This window comes from Chanodichthys erythropterus, chromosome 18 (genome assembly GCF_024489055.1).
Source record: "Chanodichthys erythropterus isolate Z2021 chromosome 18, ASM2448905v1, whole genome shotgun sequence".
Taxonomy (NCBI): Eukaryota; Metazoa; Chordata; class Actinopteri; order Cypriniformes; family Xenocyprididae; genus Chanodichthys; species Chanodichthys erythropterus.
The window spans coordinates 37,246,163-37,272,224 of NC_090238.1; the positions used below are offsets into that span (position 1 = coordinate 37,246,163).

A 26,062-nucleotide genomic window follows, 5' to 3' on the forward strand; every position below is an offset into this window, starting at 1 on the left:
GTGTTACAGACTCTCTGGCTGTACTCTCTCTAATCAGTGCTGTGAAAGTTTGTCTTCATCTCTACAATCATCAAACTCACTGAGAGAGCTGGACCTGAGTAACAATGACCTGCAGGATTCAGGAGTGAAGCTGCTCTCTGATGGACTGAAGAGTTCATAATGTCAACTCGGTATACTGAGGTAAGAAAAACAGATAAAGGTTCACTTGGTTATGAAATGAAAGATGCTCTCTGATGTGCTGATCTCCTGGGCCGATTTGTTCAAAAAGTTTAATCCGGATCAGAATGATTTGGAAATCTCATGTTTTTCTATTCAGGATCACATTATTGCCATTATTAGGCAAGGCAAGGCAATTTTATTTGTATAGCACATTTCATACACAATGGTAATTCAAAGTGCTTTACATAAAGAAGAAGAATAGAAATAGAACATAAGGAATAGAAATAACAGTATTTAAAATGCATTAAAAGTCAGAATCATGATGATACATAAAAGATATAAAAATACATTAAAAATGAAATAAAAACAGGAAAAGAATTTAAAGAATAAAAAGATAATACGTATAAAATAAAGTGCAAACAGTTCGGACATAGCACAGTGCTCAATCAGCAAATGCATAGGTAAAAAGATGTGTTTTGAGTCTGGATTTGAATGTGGCTACTGTTGGAGCACACCTGATCTCTTCTGGAAGCTGGTTCCAGCTGCGGCTGGCCTAACAGCTAAAAGCAGACTCTCCCTGCTTTGAGTGAGCCCTTGGTATTTTTAAGTGAGTTGATCCTGATGATCTGAGTGATCTGTTAGGTTTATATACTATGAGCATATCTGCAATGTATTGAGGTCCTAGGCCATTGAGTGATTTATAAACAAGCACCAGTACTTTAAAATCAATTCTAAATGCAACTGGAAGCCAGTTCAAGGACCTGAGGACTGGTGTGATGTGTTCATGTTTTCGGGTTCTGCTCAGAATCCTGGCAGCAGCGTTCTGTACGAGCTGCAGGTGTCTTATGGTCTTTTTGGGAAGACCAGTGAGGAGCCCATTACAATAATCCACCCTGCTGGTGATGAAAGCATGAACAAGTTTCTCTAAGTCTTGACTGGAGACATCTAATTCTTGCAAATTTTTTGAGATGATAATATGCTGATTTAGTTATTGTCTTTACATGGCTACTGAAACTCAGGTCTGACTCCAAAATCACACCAAGATTCCTGACTTGATTTTTAGTTGTTTGACCCCTAGAGTGAAGGTACATGTTCACTTTGAGAACTTCATCTTTGTTTCCAAACACAATGACTTCAGTTTTGTCTTTGTTTAACTGAAGGAAGTTTAGGCACATCCAATTTTTAATTTCATCAATGCATTGACACAGGGAGTCAATGGGGCTGTAGTCGTTGGGTGATAGGGCTAGGTAAATCTGGGTGTCATCTGCATAGCTGTGATATGCAATTTGATTCTTTCTCATTATTTGGCTCAGTGGTAGCATATATAGGTTGAACAGGAGGGGTGCAAGTATTGAACCTTGAGGGACTCTGCATGTCATGGATGTCCACTCAGACTTATGCTCACCGATACTCACATAATAACCTCTCCCTTCTAAGTATGACCTGAACCATATTAGTCAGTATTAGTCTTACAACAAAATAATAGTTCCAACAAAAGCGACAGCAGAACTACAACAGACATTATTTCATTAATACAGCCACTTGGTTCGTTACTGAATGACTTGGTGACTCACGCATTAAGACTTGCCTCCACCTACTGGCGGTTTTAGTATGTGAAAGAATCACTTTTTTTCATTGCATATTTTACTATCAAACTTTTTTTTATTTAAAACATTATTAATGATGTAAATATATTTATAAAGATAATAAATGCACTGGAAAGTCAATTTAGGGGCAAAAATTATCCTTTAATGGAAAATGTGTGGTTTAAGGGTGCTTTCACACTTGGTTCGGTTGCCTGGACCGAACCCGAGTTCGATTGCTCCCCCCTCCCCCTGCGCCCACTGGACTGTGTTCACATTATATTATTTGGGTCCGACCCGCGGTTCGTTTGCGTCATCAAACCAGCAGCTGTTTATTACGTTGCTTAGTAACAATGGCACAGGAGAAGGCGGCAAAATGCATAACGTTGCTCTCCTCACTTTTATATTTTTGTTTTTGAACCGTTGGTTTTGTTCATAACGGCATTGCGTCTATCTGCCGCGAATACAATGCTGAAGGCGAGCAGAAATGAGAAAAGCTACGCTACAGCTCTCTGTTTGCAGCACGTGACTCACGCTCATCAGGAAAGTGAGTGAAACACACACAAACTCACGCACCAAAAGTGCTAATGTGAAAGCACCCTAAGTGGAAGACAGGGAGTATGCAGAAGGATAGTGAATGCCCTTAGAGGGTACTCCACTCTAAAAAGTTTGGGAACCACTGTCATAGAATAAAACGTAAAACTCTGCTGAGCTTGCGTTCACCACAGACGTTATTACAGCCATTTGACCTAAAATCTTAGACAGAAAAGCCCATTGACTTTGGGCCGATGGAACCGGAAGTGCTAAAATGCTAAAATTCTGCATTTTGGCCTACGAAGTAAAGCAATACCTGCACCACTCTATGAGATACAGCTATAAAAACAGCCACTTGCTTCGTTTGTGAATGAATGAATGAATGAATGACTCACTCATAAAGACAGTGACTTACTGCTACCTACTGGCGGTTTTCATTTCAGGGGGTACTCTACTCCAATATGTTTGGGAACCACTGCTTTAGAACATCTGGGCACTGGGTGTTTGTAATATATCAGCAGACATCAGTGGGTCTGAAGACTTTGTGTTTGTATTTGCTCTAGCGTGTTTATTTGAGAACTCTGCACCGAATTTGAATGAGCATGTTTGTTCCACATTGCATTTGTGCTCTAGTACCAGGCCTTCAGATTTACAGATTTTTACTTAATTCTTCACTTTTCCCATTCTTTTTCAATATAGAAGACCCTGAGAATCTGGTAACAGGTAACAGACAGGATCGGTAACAGGCAGGCAGGCAGACAGAGAGAATAACAATGCTCGGAATTGTAACCGTGGTTAACAAGACTTCGCATTGAGGTGGTGTGTGAGTGAGTCTTAAATAGTCCAGATAATGTGATTCAGCTGTATGTGGCAATTGATGATTGGTGTGGAATGTGTGCATGTGACTGGCAGGGAGGATTATGGAAACTGAAGTCCAGGAACTGACAGGAATCGTGACATAACGCCCCCCTTCCAGAAGGGGAGCCCTTGCGCCGTGAAAGGCATAATCGGGGAGGGGGGGCTGGGTGCATTGGAGATCTATTGGCAGATGGGTAAGGGGTCTCCAATACAGGTCCAGGAACTCGAGGCGTCCTGGCGAGTCGGACGCCCCGGGCAGCCACGGCAGGTCAGGATTGTCGGCCAGCCACGGTGGGTCAGGAGTGTCAGGCAGCCATGGCGAGTCAGAGGCTGTGGGCGGCCATAGCAGTTCGGGAGCCTTGGGACGCCAAGGCGGGTCAGGTGGCTCGGGCAGCCACGTCAGGTCAGGTGCCGTGGGCAGCCATCGCGGGTCAGAGTTCGTGGATGACCACGGCGGGTCAGAGTTCGAGGATGACCATGGTAGTGCAAAGTCCTACCCACAAGCTCCCCGCCCTAAGGTATATGCCCCCCCTCCCAAACAAAAGTTCTTGGGGAATTCAGTGGTGGTATGTAGGGAATTGTGGGCTGGTAAGTGCTGGAGGGTTGGAGCAGCTTCGGCAGCGGCAGGGGCTGGTTCGTGGATAAGGACCTCGGCTAGCGCCGGCAGGGCGAGGGGCTCTGGTTGCGCCGGCAGGGCAAGGGCCTCAGGTGGTGCCAGCTGGGCAAGGGGCTCGTGTGGCGCCGGCAGGGCAAGGGGCTTAGGTGCAGAGTCTGGAGCTGACACGGGCTTGGGTGCGGAGTCTGGAGCGGGCTCGGCGAAGACTGGGGCAGCCACCTTGTCCATAGACACTGGCGGAGCGGCCACCTTGTCCGGAGACACCAGCAGACTTGAGTGCGTTGCAACCGGCGAACTTGAGTGCGTTTTCAGAATGGCAGCTGCTCGTACTGAAGTTAACGGTGGATTGTCCACACTGGACAGAAACCCTCTCCGCTCTCGGACAGGTTCAGAGACGTGACGTGACCCTAGAAGGTTAGTGGAGATGTAGCTGGGTTCTGGAAGATCAGCGAAGACTTGACTTGGTTCTGGAAGATCAACAGAGATGTGACGTGGCTCTGAAAGATCAGCAGAGACTTGACTTTGTGTTGTTGTAATGGTTGCCACCATCTTGTGAGTGTCCTTTGGCGCGGCGGGCCTTTACGTGATTCAGTGAGGTGTCGCATTTCTCCGCGACACCCACAGTAAATAGAGAGCCAACAGACAACAAAGCATGATCCATAAAGCTACTAAGTGATGTCTTAGTTTGTTCTGGAGAGGTTGGTTAATGCCATCACAGAAAAAGTCTATCAGTGCACAGTCAGGCAAATCTGAATAATACGCAATGTCCAAATAATCCTTAATATAATCCTCCAATGAACTTGGTCCCTGCTTCAGCCATAACAACAGTTTTGCATTGTTCCTACTGAGCCATGGTACTTCAGGAAAGCTGCTGGATCTTTGGGGCGAAGTCTTCTGTAACGATTGGTCAAACAGGTTTGAATCCAAATGCAAGCTTTTATTGTGCAAGTGCGTTGTCGAACAGGGGCAGAGAGGAACAGCAAGGGACACGCAGAATCATGGTCACAGTACAGGCAGAAGTTGAGGCAGGCAGATATCACTCACATGTCGGGAAACAATATACAGTCCAAAGGTAGGCGGCAGAGTATCTTAAACAGGTAACAGACAGGATCGGTAACAGGCAGGTAGGCAGACAGACAGAGAGAATAACAATGTTCAGAATTGTAACCGTGGTAAAGAAGACTTTGCAATGAGGTGGTGTGTGAGTGAGTCTTAAATAGTCCAGATAATGTGCTTCAGCTGTATGTGGCAATTGATGATTGGTGTGGAATGTATGCATGTGACTGGCAGGGAGAATTATGGAAACTGAAGTCCAGGAACTGACAGGAATCGTGACACTGTGTGTGTAAAGGAGAAATGAGGACTTTATGAGAAAATAATTTATTCACTGATTAAAGTGTCAAAGTTGTGAGGAGTGGAGATGAACAGAAACTGTTACTGAGATCAATTCTGCTCCATCAACACTGTGACATTGAGTAAAATACTGAACCTAGAGTTAATCCAGCTGAACTGACCTGTAATCAGTGATCTGTGTAGAAAAATCGACACATTAGAAAAATGAAACATTTTACTTAAAGCAGACTTGAAGTGCCCCTATTATGGCGTTTGAAAGGTTCCTATTTTTGTTTTCCCAAACAACAGGCTTAAAAGCATGCAAAGTCAAAAAACACTTTAATTGTCTTAAAATCTGCATTTATTTTTTACCTTATTTGCTCAACGACTCCCAAACGATTTGCTCAATGATTCATTTTACTGAACATCTTGTTTGCATGATGCTAATATGCGGTGATTGGTCAGATGTCATCTGCTGTTTGACACGGAGTACAGTACAGTGCTTGCATCACTTACATTGTATTATAATGATGGTGCTCTGCTCTGTTCTAAACATAAAGACTCAGAGAGGAAATAAGTTGTTTTGAATGACCTAGCCCACAGCTTGGTGGTAAACACTCAAACAGTCACGGTATATGTGTTAGCCCAACACAGAAACGTACTGATAAAGCACTGCAGTTGTACAACAACGTATTGCGGTAATATTTATCATAACTCCAAGTAATAACAACGAAAAACATTTAACACATTTCTAGACAATTGCGAGCAAACACATATTGCTGTTAGCTGGTTAGCCGGAGACCTACGAGCAGAGTGTACACAACACACAGAACTAGGCTAAATACGTATTTGTGCATGCTACAGAGAATGTGTGGACTCTGGCTCAAAATGTGGATGCACTGACATCAAAGACGTCACTGACATGTTCAGACTGAACCGTATAAAGGGTTTCAGTAGGGGTGTGACGAGATCTCGTGTCACGATATTTCTCAAGACTAAAATGTGATGAGATTTCTCGTTGAGGCAAAAAGTAGTCTCGTGATATTGCCATGAGTGTTAGGATGATTAGGAAAGAATATGCCACCGCTACATTTACATTACGCCTCCACTGTCGTTTTGCTTTGTATTTAAATAAAAAAACATTTAATTCAGTAGGATAACGGTCGCCGCCGCAACGCTGCCCCATATTCACAGAGTATGCGCCATTGCGAAAGTGAAAGTAAACGCGAGTGCGCATTCAAACACGATTTCAATACCCCGCATTTTGAAAGCAGCTCCCTGATGAATACAGATATCTCTCAATATGAAAGCTATTTTAGGCTGGGCAGTGTAGTTGTAACCATCTCTTAGCTCTGTATCAAAGAAAATTTTGTCTTATTTGCACTTTGAATATTGAGAGAGTGCGATTATAGTTGCACTTATTGTAAAGTGGTACAGTACCATAAAAACGAATAACAGTTTTCTCTTAATCTTATTAAGCACAAACAATAAGGTTTCATTTGTTAACATTAGTTAATGCACTGTGAACTATCATGAACTAACAATGAATGACTATTTTTATTAACTAACATAAACAAATATTAATAAATACTGTAGCAAATATATTGTTCATTGTTAGTTGATGTTGGTTAATACATTAGGCCTAATGTTAATAAATGAACCTTATTGTAAAGTGTTAACATTTTTATTTATACTGTTTTTATTTCTATGATCAGTTTGTGGAAAGGAGTTCAGTTAGGAGGTCAAAAGTTGTAGAAGCTCATAAATCATGTACAGCAAGGTCTGAAGAGACTGAAATCATGCAGAAGAGAATTCAGTCAGTTGAGTTAGTGGCAAAACCTTTTACAGTACTTGAGTATTGTTGTCTTTTACTGCATATGTGTCACAGACACGTCAGGCTCCACCTCCCGTCAATATCCACGAACCCAATCACCGGAGTTCTGATCGTCAACACCTGCACATCATCAGTCACTCAATCACCAGCACTATTTAACCCACACACACACACACACACACACACACACACACACACACACACACACACACACACACACACACACACACACACACACACACACACACACACACACACACACACACCAGTTGTCCGGTCTCGTTTGTTGTACAGACTCATGTATGCGAACCTCAAGGACTCTACCAGCAACTTACCTGCTACTTACCTGCTACCAGCGATCCCTATCGCCCCGTTGTCTCCAGTCCTCCTCCTGTGTTCCTCCTTCCGTGTGTGTGAGTGTTCCTCATCCACCATACTCCATCTCCTCGACTACCAACTCCATCTGCAATCACAAGGACAGTATCAAACCTCTACCTTCTCAATGAAACCCTCCATCTTCCATTTACTTACCTGCTCATTGCTGATTCTCTAATAAACCACAATATCTGCTTTTACTTCTGTCTCCGTGCCGTCTGTATCATAACAGAAGACCGGACCAGTTAACACGGCTAGAGATCAGCATGAGCCAGCCAGATCCATTCCAGGAGCTCGTGAGCGCACTGCGCCGAGCACTCACTCCTCCACAACCACCGTCACCAGCACCTGTCTCCGCTTCCCCACTCACTTCTTCATTGCACTTTACGCTAGTCCCATGGCCCGGCCGGTGCCCTACTCAGGATCGGCGGAGGATTGCAGCGGATTCCTCCTGCAATGTGAGCTGGTCCTGGAGATGCAATCGCAACTTTACCCCACTGACACCTCTAAAGTCGCTTTTATCATCTCACAGCTACAAGGTAAAGCTCTCCGTTGGGCAGACGCGCTCTGGATTCAAAAGAACCCCGTGGTGAAATCCTATTCAGCCTTCGTCTCTCACTTCCGCGAAGTCTTTGGAAAACCCCTTTCGGATTCCTCTATCGGTGAGAAACTCTATAATCTAAAACAAGGATCTAATACTGTGAGTGAATATGCTTTGCAGTTCCGTACCCTGGCTTCCAGTAGCGGATGGAATGAACAAGCCCTCATCACTTCCTTCCGCCAGGGGTTAGAACCCAAGTTGCGATTGCATCTCGCTGCATACGAGGACAACATCGGCCTCGAATGCTTCATCCAACTCGCCATCCGCGTAGGCACTCGTATGCAGTCGTGTCTTGAAGAACACCAGGGCCAGCCGCCTCTTCAACCTCTCCTCCGTCGGTCAGAACCCGTCAGCTCCCCAGAACCAGCCAACGAACCGATGCAAGTTGACAACTCATGACAAGTTCACTACATGACAAGCTCAACCCAGCGGAGGTCAACTATGATATCAGTGACCGCGAACTCCTGGCTGTCAAGCTCGCGTTGGAGGAATGGAGGCATTGGCTGGAGGGAGCCAAGCACCCCTTCCAAGTTTTAACCAACCATAAAAACCTGGAGTATCTTAAAACTGCTAAAAGACAAAACCCCCGACAAGCCCGCTGGGCCATGTTCTTTTCAAGATTCGATTTCACCATCTCCTATCGTCCCGGCTCCAAAAACCTCAAGGCTGACGCCTTATCCCGTCTCCACGCTCCTGATGAGAAATCTGAAGATCCTGAAACCGTTCTTCCAGAAACCATCTTTGTGAACCCCATCCAATGGTCTGAAGAGACTCTGCCCTCCTCCAATGCCTCCTCCAACACTCCGCCGGGTTGTCCTCCCGGTCTCCAGTATATCACCAGAGCACGACGCACTCAATTTATCCACGCAGCCCACTCATCACTTGGCACTCGTCACCCGGGGGTCAATGGAACCCTCTCGCTGCTCAAAGCACGCTTCTGGTGGCCCAACTTAGCCAGGGATGTCAGAAAGTACGTACAGGGCTGCAGGGAGTGCGCCATCTCGAAGAGCTCTCGTCAACTGCCGGCCGGCAAGCTCCTTCCTCTGCCCGTTCCTGAGCGACCATGGTCACACCTGGGAGTTGACTTCGTGACAGATCTCCCACCATCTGATGGTCATACCTGCATACTCGTGGTAGTGGATAGATTCTCCAAGGCCTGCCGACTGATTCCTCTCCGAGGTCTACCTACCGCTCTCACCACTGCTGAGTTAATGTTTAACCACGTCTTCCGCCACTATGGAATCCCCGAAGACATAGTATCGGATAGGGGCCCCCAGTTCATCTCCCGGGTCTGGAAGGCCTTTCTGTCGCTCCTGGGTGTGACCGTCAGCCTGTCATCGGGATACCACCCTCAGACGAACGGGCAGACGGAACGGCCACAAGGACTCCTGGAACCAGTACCTGGGTTGGGCCGAGTACGCCCAGAACTCTTTCCGTCAACCTTCCACCGGATTAACACCTTTTCAATACACCTACCAACCCCCATTGTTCCCCTGGGATGGGGAACCCTCCAACGTTCCTGCCATCGATAAATGGTTCCGGGAGAGCGAGAGGGTGTGGGACTCAGCCCACCATCAGTTGCAGAGGGCCCTGCGCAGACGCAGGAAGACAGCCGACCTTCATCGCTCCAACGCTCCCAACTACCAACCTGGGCAGAAGGTCTGGCTGTCGACAAGGGACATCAGACTGCGTCTGCCATGCAAAAAGCTGAGTCCCCGCTTCATTGGCCCATTCACCATCCTCCAGCAGATCTCCGTCACGTATCGTCTTCAGCTCCCTCCTGAGTATAAGATTCACCCCACTTTCCACGTGTCTTTACTCAAACCTCACCACCCTTCTCTCTCTCCTTCCACAGAGCCTGACGTGACAGCCGCTGAGCCCCCCCTTCCACTTCTTCTGGAGGATGGGACTGCTTATGAGGTTCGGGAGATTCTGGACTCCCGGCGCCGTGGTGGTCTCCTGGAGTACCTCGTCGACTGGGAGGGCTACGGGCCAGAGGAACGGTCGTGGGTCCCGCGGAACGACATCCTTGATCCCAACCTGCTACAAGCCTACCACTCCAGCCACCCAGACAGACCTGCCCCATGCCCTCGAGGTCGGCCACCACGACGTCGGGGTCCTCGGCCCTCAGGAGCGGGCCGTGGGAGGGGGGGTACTGTCACAGACACGTCAGGCTCCACCTCCCGTCAATATCCACGAACCTAATCACCGGAGTTCTGATCGTCAACACCTGCACATCATCAGTCACTCAATCACCAGCACTATTTAACCCACACTCACACACACACCAGTTGTCCGGTCTCGTTTGTTGTACAGACTCATGTATGCGAACCTCAAGGACTCTACAAGCAACTTACCTGCTACTTACCTGCTACCAGCGATCCCTATCGCCCCGTTGTCTCCAGTCCTCCTCCTGTGTTCCTCCTTCCGTGTGTGTGAGTGTTCCTAGTCCACCATACTCCATCTCCTCGACTATTAACTCCATCTGCAATCACAAGGACAGTATCAAACCTCTACCTTCTCATTGAAACCCTGCATCTTCCATTTACTTACCTGCTCATTGCTGATTCTCTAATAAACCACAATACCTGCTTTTACTTCTGTCTCCGTGCCGTCTGTATCATAACAATATGATAATTCATATTCAGAAAGTAGAACTGAAATGACATTCATTACAAGATGATTAGTTAAAACATTTCAAATACACCTGCAGAATATTTTTTCTAGTCATGTATTTCGCCATTGAGGATTTCTTAAAAATAGTGTGTAAAACTCTTCTCTCGTCTCGTGAACTCAATCTCGAGTCTCGTCTCGTGAGATACCTGTCTCGTCACACCCCTAGGTTTCAGTCCAGTAACGTTACTGTACTTAGGGCATTGAACTGAAACTCTGAGTCGTGTGGATGTTAGACACTGGATTTTGGTCCTTGCTAATCGCATATTTTTATTTATTTATTTTTACTCAGAGGACATATAGAATTGTGCTGTTTCAGTTGGATTGCACATCAGTCTTTTTGTTTTCTCTGTGGGAATTATAATTAAATTATTTTCTACAAAACAGTTAGTCTGTCAAATGTGGCAACAATTATTAATCATAGATTAATAAGAAGCTGGTCCAAATAAACTGGGTACTGACCCATCCTTCAATGACAACCAGCTTGCAAATCCCTCTTTGAATGTATTTAGGTTAAAGAAGTCGTCAGTAAAATGATAGGAACACAATGTTCGAGTTTCAAGTTTTCCCTGGTGTCTGTGCGCGCAATAAGTGGGCGGGCAATATGCTAATCTTTCTTTGTGAAGTCACAATGAAACGGTTGGGATTCCTTTTTACAAATGACTCATTTAAATGACTCAGAGTTGACTCTTTTTAAGAAACAATAACTTAATATACAGTGCACTTTTAGATTTAAAACTTTGCAGGATGTTCATTAACTTAGGGCTATGTTACACACTACATGACATGACATTCAAAAATCTACAATAGGGGCACTTTAAGGAAACACAGCAAATATAAATTACACAGATAGTATATTTGTTTCTATTGTTTTTTTTCTAGATGACATGACAGCAGGTCAGATTTGGGTAAATAGAAATCAAAATCAAAATGTTGGTTTTCCCTTTATCCAAATTAAACTATATTGATACAATCTTTCGTTTTACTTTCCAAAACTACAACTGATACAAAATATTCAACTCTCTCTCTTTCTGTGTATAGATTATCTGGCTGTATGGTCACAGAGGAAGGCTGTTGTTTTCTGGCTTCAGCTCTGAGTTCAAACCCCTCACACCTGAGAGAGCTGGATCTGAGCTACAATCACCCAGGACAATCATTATTCAAGCTGCTCTCTGATCCAAACTACAGACTGGACAAACTCAAGTATGTTCAACATGAACAATCATCCTGTCATGTGTGTTTGGACATGTGTGTAAACTCATATCTCTGCATACAGCACATATATTCACATACATCAGTGGCATGCGGTCCATATAATAATCCACCCACTCCTTTCTTTTAATCCCCATTAAACCAAAGCAGTCTCATTAGACATGCTCAGAATGGCTCAGCCAGTTTTGAATGGCTCAGCTGTTCAGCAGCTCAGATGTCAGTAAATGAAGACTGTTATGTTTACTCTTACATTCAACAACAAAACATCTCAATTACTTACCAGACATTGTTGTCGCTACAGCTGCTCAAGTGCGGAGAAAATGGTGGACAGCGTACAGCTCGCTGAAGGCGTAAACTATGGTAAGTCATTCAGCGTTCATGGGTGGTGCCTGAGCAGTGTTCCTCAGGCACCGTCCACGACCACTGATTGACTTACCATTTCACAGTAGTGTGTTCTCTTTCATAGGTTCACTTGACGCTGCATAGATATGACACAATGGGAACGCCCTCTGGGAATGACCTCTTCGGCTTCTTCTTGCTCGTGTAGGAAGGAGTCCGCCAGTAGAAGAAGTGACCTGGTTCGTCCCCCACTGACTGCGGTATGGGGAGTCCATGGTCGCCCATTGCCCTGCCAGCAAATCCCATAGGCGTCTTGAGCTGAAGCGGCCCAGCAAGCCCTCCGCTCCAGCTCCTTCGAGTTGCTCCTGACCCTCAAGCCAGAAAGAGGAGAGCTGGTCTCGCAGCCTCAGACTGAATACCAAAAAGAATGTTCTCGCCCCTTCTCAACAGACTGTTCTTAGGGGTTGACTTGGATTCCATTCAGATGCAGGCCCGTCTGGCCTCTGCCCAGATTTCCAGTCTTGTTACATGTTTGGCCCGCTTCAGGCTAGGCTATCATGTATCTGTAAGCACCTGTCACAGCCTCCCCTGTGCTGCCCCTAGGATTGCTTCACATGAGACGGCTTTTCACCTGTTGAAAGTGTTGCGTGTTTATTTCCACGCCCTTTCGAAATGGCGGGCCCCACTCTTCAAAAAGGGGTCAACATGGCCGCTGTTTTCAATCAGCAAATGTTCACAACGGATGCCTCTCTCACTGGCTGGGGCGCGGTCCAGCATGTGGAGTGTGGATGGGAGAGTTCCTCTCTTGGCACATAAACAGCTTGGAGCTCAGGGCTGTATCCCTGGCCCTGCTTCGCCCCTTTCTCAGGGGACGCCACGTCATTGTCAGGACGGACAACATAGTGGTGGTGTCTAACATAAATCTTCAAAGGGGCTCACAATCACGCACCCTGGACAGGCATGTGCATTGTCTCCTCTTTTGGGCTCAGAACAAACTTCTCTCCCTGAGAGTGGGTCACATACCCAGGGCCCTGAACCTCGTGGCAGATTTTCTGTCGAGGCAGAAACTCAGATCGGGGGAATGGATGCTTAACCCTCAAACAGTAGCCCATGTTTGTTAAATGTTTGTTTGGCAGAACGAAGGTGGACCTCTTTGCGTCGCAGGAGTCTCAATGTCCGTTTTGGTTCTCCCTGAGCCCCCCAGTGCCTCTGGGCATAGATGCTTTCGCTCACCCATGGCCGAGACTGAAACTCTATGCGTTCCCACCTGTCAAGCTGATCCCGTCTGTTCTGTGCAGGGTGAGGGAGAGCAGGGTCTGTCTCCTACTTGTAGCCCCATTCTGGCCATCTCAGACATGGTTCTCGTTCTTCTTCTGGACTCCCCTCCATCAGCTTCAGGGCAAGATATGGCATCTTTGTCTAAGAGATTTGGAAGCTGTGGGTATGGCCCATCAAAGGCCGCCAGCTTTAATCTCTAGTCTTACTGCCGACATCCAGGAGACCATCGTGAGTGCTTTTTCCACAAGAAGGTTCTATTCCTCCAAGTGGAGGGTTTATTAGTCGTCTTGGTGTTCAGCTCATGCTGTGAATCCAGTCAACTTCCCTGTGGATTTTGTGTGATGGAGTTCCTGCATGACAAAACTTGCTGTGAGGGCAGCTGCTACTACTCTTGAGTTTTTATGTTGCAGCCGTTGCTGCTCGAAGGGAATTTCACCTGGGCAAACATAGGTTGGTCTTGGCATTTATGCCTGGGATTCGAAGTCTGAAGCCAGCACGCCCCCCTAGAATTTCCTTTTGGGTTCTGTCAGTCGTCAAAGGGCTTAATGGAGGCTCTGTTTGAGCCCTTGGAGTCAGCTCTTTTGTTGGTTCTAAGTTCTTTTAAAGCGAGTTGGGGATTTGCAAGCTCTCTCCATTAGCGAGGCGTGTCTGGACTTCGCCCCTGGTCTAGTTAAGGTAATCTTAAGACTCAGGCCAGAATATGTGCCCAAGGTCTTGTTCCCAGGTTGATTCCCAGGTTCTGTCTGTTTGAACCAGCCATGGTTGCTATCTGGTTTTTCATCATGCCAGATATGGCAGCACTTTAGCTTGGCGTGTTCGACATATCATTTCCATTGCGTCATAGCACGCAACATCGGGTGAACCTATGAAAGGGAACGTCTAAGGTTACTGCTGTAACCTATGTTCTCTGAATAGGGAATGAGGCACTGTGTCCACTGCCAAGGTCCTTGCACTGCCAACAAGTGGCCTTTTTCAGCAGAGAAATCTAAGGAGCAGATGCCGCATTTGTCAGTATAGGATGGCGACGTAAGAGCGTCGGGGTGGCGCCCGCGCCATCAGCCAATGAATTGCTGTGATTCTATACAGGCTTCAGACAATCAGCACACCCAGAGGGTGTTCCCAGGTATAAGCGGAGACGTTTTAACCATAGACTGTAAAAAAAAAATCTTTTAACTGACTGGCAGTTTGACTTCATATGAGTGAAACTCCCTGCAGCTCACCATTGCCCCCTAGTGTTACCTGCTAGTGTATACAGGCCTAAATTACATTAAAGTAGGCATTATTATACAGTGTGTATAATCTTACACCCGTAAGACCTTTGTTCATCTTCGGAACACAAATTAAGAAATCTTAGTTGAAATCCTGAAATGACTCAGTGAGGCTTGCATAGGGAGCAATGACATTTCCTCTCTCAAGATCCATTACATAACATCCAAAACATATTTAAATCAGTTCATGTGAGTAGAGTGGTTCAATATTAATATTATAAAGTGACAAGAATATTTTTGGTGCACCAAAAAAACCCCAAAATAACGACTTATTTAGTGATGGCCAATTTCAAAACACTGCTTCACGAAGCTTCGTAGCGTTATGAATCAGCGTATCGAATCAAACCACCAAACTGCTGAAATCACATGACTTTGGCGCTCTGAACAGCGGATTCGACACACTGATTCATTATGCTCCAAACCTTCCTGAAGCAGTGTTTTGAAATAAGCCATCACTATATAAGTCGTTATTTTGTTTTTTTGGCGCACCAAAAATATTCTCGTCACTTTATAATACTAAAATTGAACCACTGTACTCACATGAACTGATTTAAATATGTTTTTAGTACCTTTATTGATCTTGAGAGAGGAAATGTCATTGCTCCCTATGCAGGCCTCACAGAGCCATCGGATTTCAACAAAAATATCTTAATTTTTGTTCCGAAGAGTAATGAAGGTCTTACGGGTGTGGAACGGCATGATGGTGAGTAATAAATGACAGAATTTTCATTTTTGGGTGAACTAACCCTTTAAAAATGTTATATAATTTTGTCTTTTTTTAATAAATTATCATGATTGTTTAGATTTTCAATTTAATACCCACTTTTTTTTATAAAAATGTGTCAATTATGTAAATTAATTGACTTTTGCTTATAGTGTAGATCATGGAGGAGAGATCAGGATTACAACAGGACCAAAGAAATGTAGGTCACACACACACACACAACTTCATCATTATTATTGTTTTGTTGTGTTATAAATGCTATAATCTTTTCTTGTGTTCAGATGCATGTGACCTTACACTGGATTTAAACACAGTAAACACTCGTCTCGCTCTGTCTAAGAGGAACAGAAAGGTGACATGTGTGAGTGAGAAGCAGCCATATCCTGATCATCCAGAGAGATTTGATGGTTATCCTCAGGTTCTGTGTAGAGAGAGTCTGACTGGATGCTGTTACTGGGAGACTGAATGGAGCGAATGGGTTAATATATCAGTGACGTATAAAGGAATCAGCAGGAAAGGAAAGAGTGATGACTGTGTGCTTGGATACAATGAAAAGTCCTGGAGTCTGTACTGTTATAAAAACATTTTTACTGTCAGACACAATAATAAGAGCACAGAAATATCTGCTCCTTCACGTCTCTCTAACAGAGTAGGAGTGTATCTGAACTGGTCGGCCGGCACTCTGTCCTTCTACAGCGTCTCTGACACACACACACTCACACACTTACACACATTCAACAGCACATTCACTGAACCCCTCTATGCTGGATTTGGGGTTTATCCTGGTGGTTCACTGTCTCTGTGTGAGATTAAACATCTTCCTGTGAGAAACAACTGAGACACACAGATGAAAGAAACACACTCACATTATCTCTCTTTAACTCACACAGCTGTAAACTCTTTTTCTCTTCTCATCTTAATTTCAGTGTGTATATAGAAACACACACACTGACTTCAGTCTAAATGAGACACACCACAGACTTCTGTTGTGTTTCTATAAAGACATTTGAATGCGGCTCAACAGGAGTTTTTTCTTTCTGTGTCTCTGAGCGCCACCTGGAGGGAGATTTAAGCTGGAGGTCGCGTTTGAAGGATGCATACATCATCAAGGATGTCTTATTTAAGAAAAGAAACCGTTATAAAACAAAATCGACTGTTATTCCTTGTGAGGTGTAAAATACTGCAATTTATTTTTTACTTTATAATCTTAATGGTTATTTTCTTAAATGAGACTGTCTTGATGATGTATGCAGCCTTCAGTGTGACCTATGGAGGATACAGCCTGCAAAATGAGACTCAGCTTTAGTTTCTCGCTCACAGGAAACAGTTCTTAGCAAATGTTAAAGGCAGTGGAGCTCATCTAACGATATACAAGCAATCAATTGTAATTTCAACCAATAATCCATAAAAGAGTTATAAAAAAATATATATTCAGATTATAAATATATGAAATCAGAGAACTTCTACTGAAACAAAAATCTGTTTCTGTAATGCTGTGTTTAATAAAGACTTATGTTTATGTTTGAAAGACTTACTATGTGTTTGAATGTCTGTAAATTGTGATATCGTTTGCCTCATAGCATAATTGCCTAAGTCATTTTTTGGGCCAAATTGTGATATCTGCCTTTGAAATATGATCTGGGCAATTATGCTATGAGGCTAACGATATGTGATATGAATTTACTTTGCAAGGTTGACTTCATTCCTGCATTTTCCAGCCAGTGAAAACAACATTTTGGTTTGATTGAATCATGGATCTCAGTAAAAGCAGTTCAAACTCTACTTCAGAGCAGGGTTTCATAACCCTGGGTAAAAAGCAGGTTAAAAGCGGTGTTTAGAACAATGATAACCCGGGGTTAATCACAGTGTGAAAAAGTCTATTGTGACATCATAGTTGTAGTTCAATATTCGATCTGGTTCAAATCCTCACAGCTTTTTAAAAAGTTATCATTAACTCAATTAAAGGGTTAGTCACTCAGAAATTAAAATAATGTCATTTATTACTCACCCTCATGTCGTTCTACACCCATAAGACCTTAGTTCATCTTCAGAACACAAGATATTTTGATTAAAGGAACACTAATTTTTCAACTCCCCTAGAGTTAAATAGTTGAGTTTTACCGTTTTCGAATCCATCCAACCGATCTCCGGGTCTGGCGGTACAACTTTTAGCATAGTGTAGCATAGGCCTAGTTAATTGAATATGATTAGACCATTAGCATCTCGCTCAAAAGAGTTTCAACATTTTTCCTATTTAAAACTTGACTCTTCTGTAGTTACATCATGTACTAAGACTGACGGGAAATGAAAAGTTGCGAATTTGATATTGCAATGATATCACGCACCGCCTGTGACCCCCTGTTTGCACAGGGAGCGTGCCTTGCAACTATGGAGACATTTTATTACGCCAGAATGAGAGTATAGCTCCTAGCCATATCGGCCTTGAAAATCGCAACTTTTAATTTTCCTTCGGTCTTGGTACACGATGTAATTACAGAAGAGTCAACTTTAACATTTTTGATAAGATGCTAACGGTCTAATCAGATTCAGTGAACTATGCTAAGCTATGCTAAAAATGGTACCGCCAGACCCAGAGATCAGCTGAATGGATTTGAAAATGGTAAAACTCAACTGTTTAACTCTAGGGGAGTTGGAAAATGAGACTTTTTTAAAAAAAAAAGTGTAGTGTTCCTTTAAAATTTACTTTAAAATAGGCAAGTCTTATTGAGATGTTTTAATAAATGTTCTAACTATTTATTCTAATAGAAATTAATAAATGATCATCCACATCATGTCTGAAGTTTATGGTCATATTTTATATTCATGCATGGAAACTCTGGACTAGATTCAGTCCGAACAGCAAAAATCTGCCGTAAAACATGTTTCTGAAAGGTGTATGTGATTTCAATTTAGATCTTTTACAGAAAAAAATGAAGAAATATCATTTAACAATATAATTTATTTTTGCAATATTTTATAGATCACAAGTCCTTACAGCAAGAATGAGACTGCAAAATATATTTATAGACAAAATGGTAACAGCAACAACAAGGCTTCATATGTTTACATTAATGCTTTAGCTAATATGAATAGCTAATTAGCTAACAACAATGAGCAATATTTTTTAAAGTAATAATAAACCCATGTTATTGTTAGTAAAACATTTAATTATGTGTGTTAGTTCACAGTGCATTATTGCTAACAAATATAAGTTTGCATTTCAAAAATGTATTAATAAAAAATTATCATTTAAGACTAGTTACATTATTATTGTAAATCATTTTAACTAATATTGACAAATGATTGTCAATTGTATTGTATTGATTGTATTGATTATTGTAAATTGTATTGTAAACCTTACTGACAAAATAATATAGTGTAGCTGAACAGTGGAAGACCAAAAAACGAATAAATAAAAAAATCAAATGAAACATTCTCAAGGAGTTCTGATATACCTTCAACAGCACATCATTGTATTCTTGTAACATAAACAATATATTGATATTTTCTGTTCTAATATCAGCAAAAATCGCCGACCGATTCAACATCAAATGAGCAGAAGAGATATAAAGGATATAAACACTGAGAAGAAGAGTTAAACCAAAAACACTTTATTGGTCACACAGCAAATGCAGAAAAAAACAGATGAGGTTATTGGTTATTTATTATTATACAGATGATGGATGATGAAATTATAATAATAAAAGTGTTTATGCTGGTTGGAGAGCAAACTGTTGGACTCATGATCAGTATATTTTGGTGGAGAATGGACTGCAGGTAAGGATCGCAGGAGGGGAAAAAACGCGAGGGAGATCTGTTCCACACTCCGGAGCAGAAGGTGGCGGTAATTCACATATTATGCTGGTTGCCACCTGCTGTTAAAAACAAGGAGAAGAAGAAGACGAGGAATGTTCACAGGTAAGTTTACTTTGTTGGGAAAAAAAAAAAAAATAATTCTCAGGCACAGAAAATCAGGAGATCACCATAATGGGTCTGTTTCATTGTTCAAGGCTAAACAGTGATTGAAGTGAGGTGTGTGTTGATATGAGGTGCTGATGAGTGACAGTGTTGAGATCTGAACTCTGCTGATGGTCGAGTGCTGGTGAAAACTGGTTAAACATCGAAAGTGAAACTGTTTACATGCAGACTTCATTTTGTGAAGGAAGAACATGAACATGAGCTGTTTGTGAAATTTGCCCGCCTCCCCTCCCTCCCACATCAGTTCTTACAGCTGATGACTTTGCCACTTTCTTTACACATAAAATAACAACCATCAGCGGCCAATTCTCCACACCACACACTGACAAGAACATCTTAATTGAAAACACACAAATTCTCCCCTCCTTCTCCATGCTTTCTGAGGCAGATGTTTCCAAACTCATTCTTTCCAATCACCCCTCTACCTGTCCGCTAGACCCTATCACCACTCCTCTTCTTCAGGCCATCTCCTCCTCAATTCTACCTGCACTCACTCACATTATCAATTCCTCCCTTCACACTGGAACATTTCCCACAGCTTTTAAGCAGGCTAGGATTACCCCACTGCTTAAGAAACCCACTCTGAATCCAGCTCTTTTAGAAAACTACAGACCAGTATCCCTTCTTCCTTTCATTGCTAAGACACTTGAGAGAGTTGTATTCAACCAACTGTCTACTTATCTCTCACAGAACAACCTCCTTGACAACCACCAGTCTGGTTTCAAGAGTGGCCACTCTACTGAGACTGCCCTGCTCTCAGTCACTGAAGCCCTGAGACTGGCACGAGCATCTTCAGAATCATCAGTACTCATCTTGCTGGACCTGTCTGCTGCCTTTGACACAGTGAACCACCAGATCCTCCTGTCTACACTCATGTCGAAGGGCATCACAGGAACCGCGCTCCAGTGGTTCGAGTCTTACCTCTCAGATAGGTCCTTCAGGGTATCTTGGAGAGGTGAGGTGTCCAAGTCACATCATCTTGCTACTGGGGTACCTCAGGGCTCTGTGCTTGGTCCACTTCTCTTCTCCATCTACACGTCATCACTAGGATCGGTCATTCAGGATCATGGTTTCTCCTATCACTGTTATGCTGATGACACACAACTCTACCTCTCATTCCAACCAGATGATCCGACGGTTGCTGGTCGCATCGCAGCCTGCCTGACAGCCATTTCTGCCTGGATGAAGGACCACCACCTCCAACTCAACCTTGCAAAAACGGAACTGCTTGTGATCGGTGCAAACCCAACACTTCATCACAACCTTTCAGTTCAACTTGGGTCTTCAACCATCACTCCTTCCAGGACAGCCAGAAACCTTGGAGTGGTGATGGATGATTGTCTAACCTTCACAGATCATGTTGCAGCAATGACCCGGTCCTGCAGATTTGCCTTGTACAACATCAGGAAGATTAGACCCTTCCTATCTGAACATTCCACACAAATTCTTGTCCAAGCTCTTGTTCTATCCAGACTGGACTACTGTAATGCTCTCTTGGCTGGCCTTCCAGCATGCACTATCAAGCCTCTACAACTGATCCAAATTGCTGCAGCAAGACTGGTCTTCAACGAACCGAAGAGAGCGCACGTCACTCCTCTCTTCATCAGTCTGCACTGGCTGCCAGTAGCTGCTCGCATCCAATTCAAGGCTCTGATGTTTGCCTACAGAACGACAGCTGGCTCTGCACCGCTATACCTTAACTCACTACTTCAGACTTACGCGCCCTCCAGAAACCTGCGTTCTGCAAGTGAACGGCGCCTTGTGGTGCCATCACATAGGGGCACAAAATCACTCTCACGGACCTTCTCCGGGACTGTTCCTGGCTGGTGGAATGACCTACCACGCTCTATCCGAGCAGCTGAGTCTCTAGCCATTTTCAAAAAATATTGAACAATCAGTCAAAGACGTATCTTTTTCGTCAGCACATGACCCAGTAGTAGTAGCACTTACCTTGACTAATATTCTTCTCCTATCTGTGTATTTATTTAAAAAAAAAAAAAAAAAAAAAAATTTGCTATGAGCACTTTACTGACATAACTGTGACTTCACTCAGCACTTACATACTGTTGTTCTCATGTTGATTTGATTGATTCTACTACTCTCATTTGTAAGTCGCTTTGGATAAAAGCGTCTGATAAATTCAACAACAAATTCTCACCTTTCACAAAAATACTGGTTTTAATGTATTGAAATTTATTTATTTAGGATAAACCCCTTGAGATGTAGCATCTTGTTTTCGAGGGGGTCCCATATACGGTCCTTATATTTTAAAATGTGTAAATATAAATATTCACAAAATATTGCAAAAAAGTTGTGATAGGAACAGTTGGTCACATCCAGAAAAATGAATGGACCTATGACCCTGCTGCTAAATAAAATTGTATATTTTTATACAGTTGCTCTGTAAATGTGTGGAGTCTGAACAGACGCCAAAGACCCTGTGTGTAATGAAATGAGAAAATAATTTATTCACTGATTAAAGTGTCAAAGTTGTGAGAAGTGGAGATGAACAGAAACTGTTACTGAGATCAATCCTTCCCCATCATCACTGTGACACTGAGTAAAACACTGAACCCAGAGTTACTCCAGCTGAGCTGACCTGTAATCAGTGATCTGTGGAGAAAAAGTGACACATTGAATAAATTAATCACTTTACTTAAAGCAGACTTAAAGGGATAGTTCACCCAAAAATACTCACCCTTATGTTGTTCCTACTAGTGGTGTAGTCCTAAAAAAATAAGTGATGTACTTAGGGTGACCACCTGCTAATAAGCCCAAGGGGGGACAAGGGCTATGTTTCTGAGGGACAATGTGGGACACTGCCTGGCGGGGCGGTGACTCCACCCCATGGGCAGACTCACTGATAATGGTTTACTCATTTCTAGCACATACCACCTTACATGATATATTAATAATGCCCTATTCCCCTAAACATGTGTAATTGCTGATGTATGCTCATGAATAGGCCAACCAATGTGTTTATTTTTTCTAAATGTATGTCCTATATGTATATACATATACATGCAAAATCAATTGATAGTTATTAATAGAATAGTGAGGACACAAACATTTACATTCAGTCGCATTCAGTCCCATTTATTTGCATACACATACCTACACTGTTTTAGTCCCAAAGTGTGCACATTTGTAGAAATACACATTTTGCATTCAGATGGATTATGGTTTCATAATTACCAAGGTCATAAAATGTAATTTGCTAGGGGGGTTCGGGGGCATGCTCCCCCGAGAAAATTTAGATTTCTCTGGTGTACATATGTTCATTTTTAAGACGTTTTAAGGCCAACAAATTGGATAACAATAGCTTTACAGTTTTTTCCAATTGCTAACACACAATTTTTCAAACTAGTCTGGTTTTATCAAAACACTTAACACAATTCACAAAACCACACACCCAAACTGCAAAATACCTCATATATCCTGCAAAATGAAGCACTGCAACCGAAACTACACAGAGCATTATCAAAATCAAACTTTTGCATGAAATGGCACACACTTCATTCATATTACCAGATTTTTGCCTAACCACCTACACACTGTTGGGCATAATGAAAAGCACCCCCATCTTTAGTATGCTTTGCCATAATACTAAAATATGTATCAGATTGTTCACATGCACAGAAATATTTGCAGATACACACACATGCTGTTGCAACATTTTTATTTTTTTTCCTTCACTACAGTAAACAAGTCAGTACAACATAAGCACAGCAGATATATTTACATGGGACTGAACAAAAATATTCTTACAAAAAAAGTAAACTGAAAAAGAAAAATTTCTGAAAAAAAAATATATTACAGTAAAAAAAGAGGCAAGAAAAATAATTAGGCAGCATCTTGCCGCACAGCCGGGTCTGGCCACAACGCCTCGTCAACATCACAGGCAATATCTTCCCTTGCCAGACATCGAGGGAAGAAGCGCCTTGAGTGCCTTATCCATCCCTGAATTGCACCCACATCAATCTCATCACATGCCTCTTCCATGGCCTGCACAAGAGGCATGCGCACAAAGGGCTGCCGGTCGTATACCTTCCACCGCCATGCCGAAAAGAGTTCTTCTATGGGGTTCAGAAATGGGGAGTATGGTGGGAGGTATTGCACGAGAAATGTTGGGTGGTCAGCAAACCAGTTTTGGACTGGGGCTGCACGATGAAAGCTCACGTTGTCCCATACTACAACGTACCGGTTTCTTTGATGGTCTGCATCATTCATACGCTCTGGTGGTATGAGAATGTTGTGAAGTCTGTCCAGAAATGTGAGAATATGGGCTGTGTTGTATGGTCCAAGTTTGGCATGACGGTGGAGGACACCATGCATATTGGAGATGGCAGCGCACATTGTGATGTTCCCACCACTTTGGCCAGGAACATCTATAATGGCTCTGTGGCCAATGAGGTTTCTCCCTCTTCTTCTGGTCTTTGCTAGGTTGAACCCAGCCTCATCTATAAAGATGAACTCATGTGGGATTGCATGAGCATCCATTTCCAGTACTCCCTGAAAACAAAGAACAAAAATCACTCAATATGGTGTTATCCAGTACACTGGGAAACAATGTTGTGTGTAGTGTACTGCAGTCAATATAGTACTTACATCCACATATGCTCGTCTGAACTCTTTGTTTCTTTGAGAGTTTCTCTCAAACGGCACCTTATAAAGTTGTTTCATTCTGATTTGGTTTCGCTTGAGAATGCGAGCCAATGTGGACAGACTAACTCGTTGAATGTTGTTGAATAAGGTGTTGTCTTGGATGATGTGGCTTTGAATTTCTCCTAATCTGATTTCATTATTTTCCAAAACCAAGTTTACAATGGCAGCTTCCTGTACCCCGGTGAACATTTGGCCCCTTCCTCCACCATGGTGTCGTCTCTCAGTCCTTTAGAAAAAATAAAATAAAAATATATATAGGGCTTGGACAATGCAGCCTAAATACTTTCCCCCACAGTAGAGTACATTGTACAGGAAACTTGTACAGTTCATGAATGGCTGATGTCATACACTAAGTAAACAGGTGTCACCCAACTGATACACTATGACATGGGGTATACTACATGTGTACTACATGAAATTTTGGTTACATACCTGTTCTCCAGTCTAAAGGTCCGGATGACAGAGGCGACAGTAAAACGGCTCAAGTTTGGCTGCACTCTCTGTCCAGCCTCACGCATTGTCAACCCATGGTTGATGACATGATCTACTAAGGTTGCTCTGATTTCATTTGAAAGTGTTTGTCTTCTTTGGCCATGAACTCCTCTACCTGCTCTACCCCTACCTCTCACTCTTCCTCCCCCTCTTATTCTCAACCTCCCTCTTCCTCTTCCTCTCTCTGCAATGTCTTCCATTGCTGTGGTCTTTTCATAGTGCTTACATCCTGATTGAAGTGTTAACAATTAACCACTGAGGTGTTTGGCCAGGTGGCATATGTAATTGGCCAATTAGCTCATGTAGTGTCATTTTGAATGGCAGTGTTTTGAAATGGCAAACATGTGACTTTATGTCAGATTGTTGTGTCTTATGCAGAGAACTGTATTTAGTGAATTTAAAAAGTGCTATTTTGAAATGCAAAATGTGTGTAAAACAGAAAAGGTGTTTAGACTTTTGGAGACTTGAGAAGAAGTTTTGCTCTCTGTGTGTCAGTTTAAATAATTGTGCTGTGCATGTCATTTTAGTGTGTTAGCAATTGGAAAAAACTGTAAAAAAAAAAATCAGATTAATCGATCGATTAAGTGCTAGATTAATCGATTACAAAAAGAATCGATAGCTGCAGCCCTAGTTACAACTATTTAATTGACACTTTTCACATTTCTGTAGTTCTCAGAACTGATATAATTTTGGCTGGGTAAACAGACACCGTGGAAGTATAGTGGTAATGTAGCGCTGAAATACAGCAAATGTGTTCTCATTTTTCCCTAGCAGCTACAGCTCCTTAAAAATAATAATAAATCAAGTTAATATAGTGTCTGGTAAGGACATATTATAATAATAATGCGATCAATCAGTCAATAAATAAAGTTTAACCCACTTTCATCTGGTCCATTGATGAAGCCATGTCTAATCGTTTTACAACAGGTATCCAATCACAACAGACTTCCGGAAAAACTGAAGTGACCAATGACATGTGAGGTTACACTGAAATAAGTAAAGTCCCACCCCACGACTGTCAAAAATAAAAAGTGTTCGCGCAAGCAAAATAGAAGATCGAGCGCGAGTGTGGGAAGTGATGATGCGTATGCTGCGAGTCGTGTCCGAGTATGCGAGGGCTTGATGTTCCAGAGGAGATGTCATGCATGCGCGCGGGTTTAAAATAAGCTCACGGGCTCCCATTTTCTTGTATGGCAAGCCAAAATGCTCAGAATTATGCTATAGATTAATCATGTTTAATGTTAGTATAGATGAAAATATCCAGAAAGTTATAGGCTATTGTGTATATATATATATATATATATATATATATATATATATATATATATATATATATACTAGGGGTGCAACGGTTCAAATTGCTCACGGTTCGGTTCGTATCACGGTTTTAGGGTCACGGTTTTCGGTACGGTTCGGTATGTGCTATGTTTAGGAAAAATAGGACTACTGTCAAATAAAAATAAAGAAAATAAGAACAAACAATCAAACTACAAGCAACATCACAAATAAGTACAATAAAGCAAATACTCAAATAAAATAAA

General features: G+C 42.8%; 2 protein-coding genes across 3 annotated transcripts in view; both read left to right on the plus strand.

Annotated features, from left to right (window-relative positions):
- The window catches only part of si:zfos-364h11.1 (NACHT, LRR and PYD domains-containing protein 3), a 56,006-nt gene that overhangs the window by 11,442 nt on the left and 18,502 nt on the right, over window positions 1-26,062 (plus strand). The gene's annotated exons all lie outside the window — the stretch shown is intronic.
- On the plus strand, window positions 44-17,122 carry LOC137007149 (stonustoxin subunit beta-like). Its single transcript, XM_067368467.1, has 4 exons — window positions 44-180; window positions 11,607-11,768; window positions 15,539-15,585; window positions 15,668-17,122. Exons 2-4 carry the CDS (start codon window positions 11,620-11,622, stop codon window positions 16,222-16,224), a joined length of 753 nt encoding a protein of 250 aa, XP_067224568.1. The 5' UTR covers window positions 44-180; window positions 11,607-11,619; the 3' UTR covers window positions 16,225-17,122.

Excerpts from the sequence above, each read along its gene's own strand:
- LOC137007149 (XM_067368467.1), top strand. The coding sequence starts at position 11,620 with ATGGTCACAGAGGAAGGCTGTTGTTTTCTGGCTTCAGCTCTGAGTTCA. Across the intron at positions 11,769-15,538 it reads TACAGACTGGACAAACTCAA|TGTAGATCATGGAGGAGAGA; the intron begins GTATGTTCAACA and ends TTTTGCTTATAG. Across the intron at positions 15,586-15,667 it reads TACAACAGGACCAAAGAAAT|ATGCATGTGACCTTACACTG; the intron begins GTAGGTCACACA and ends TCTTGTGTTCAG.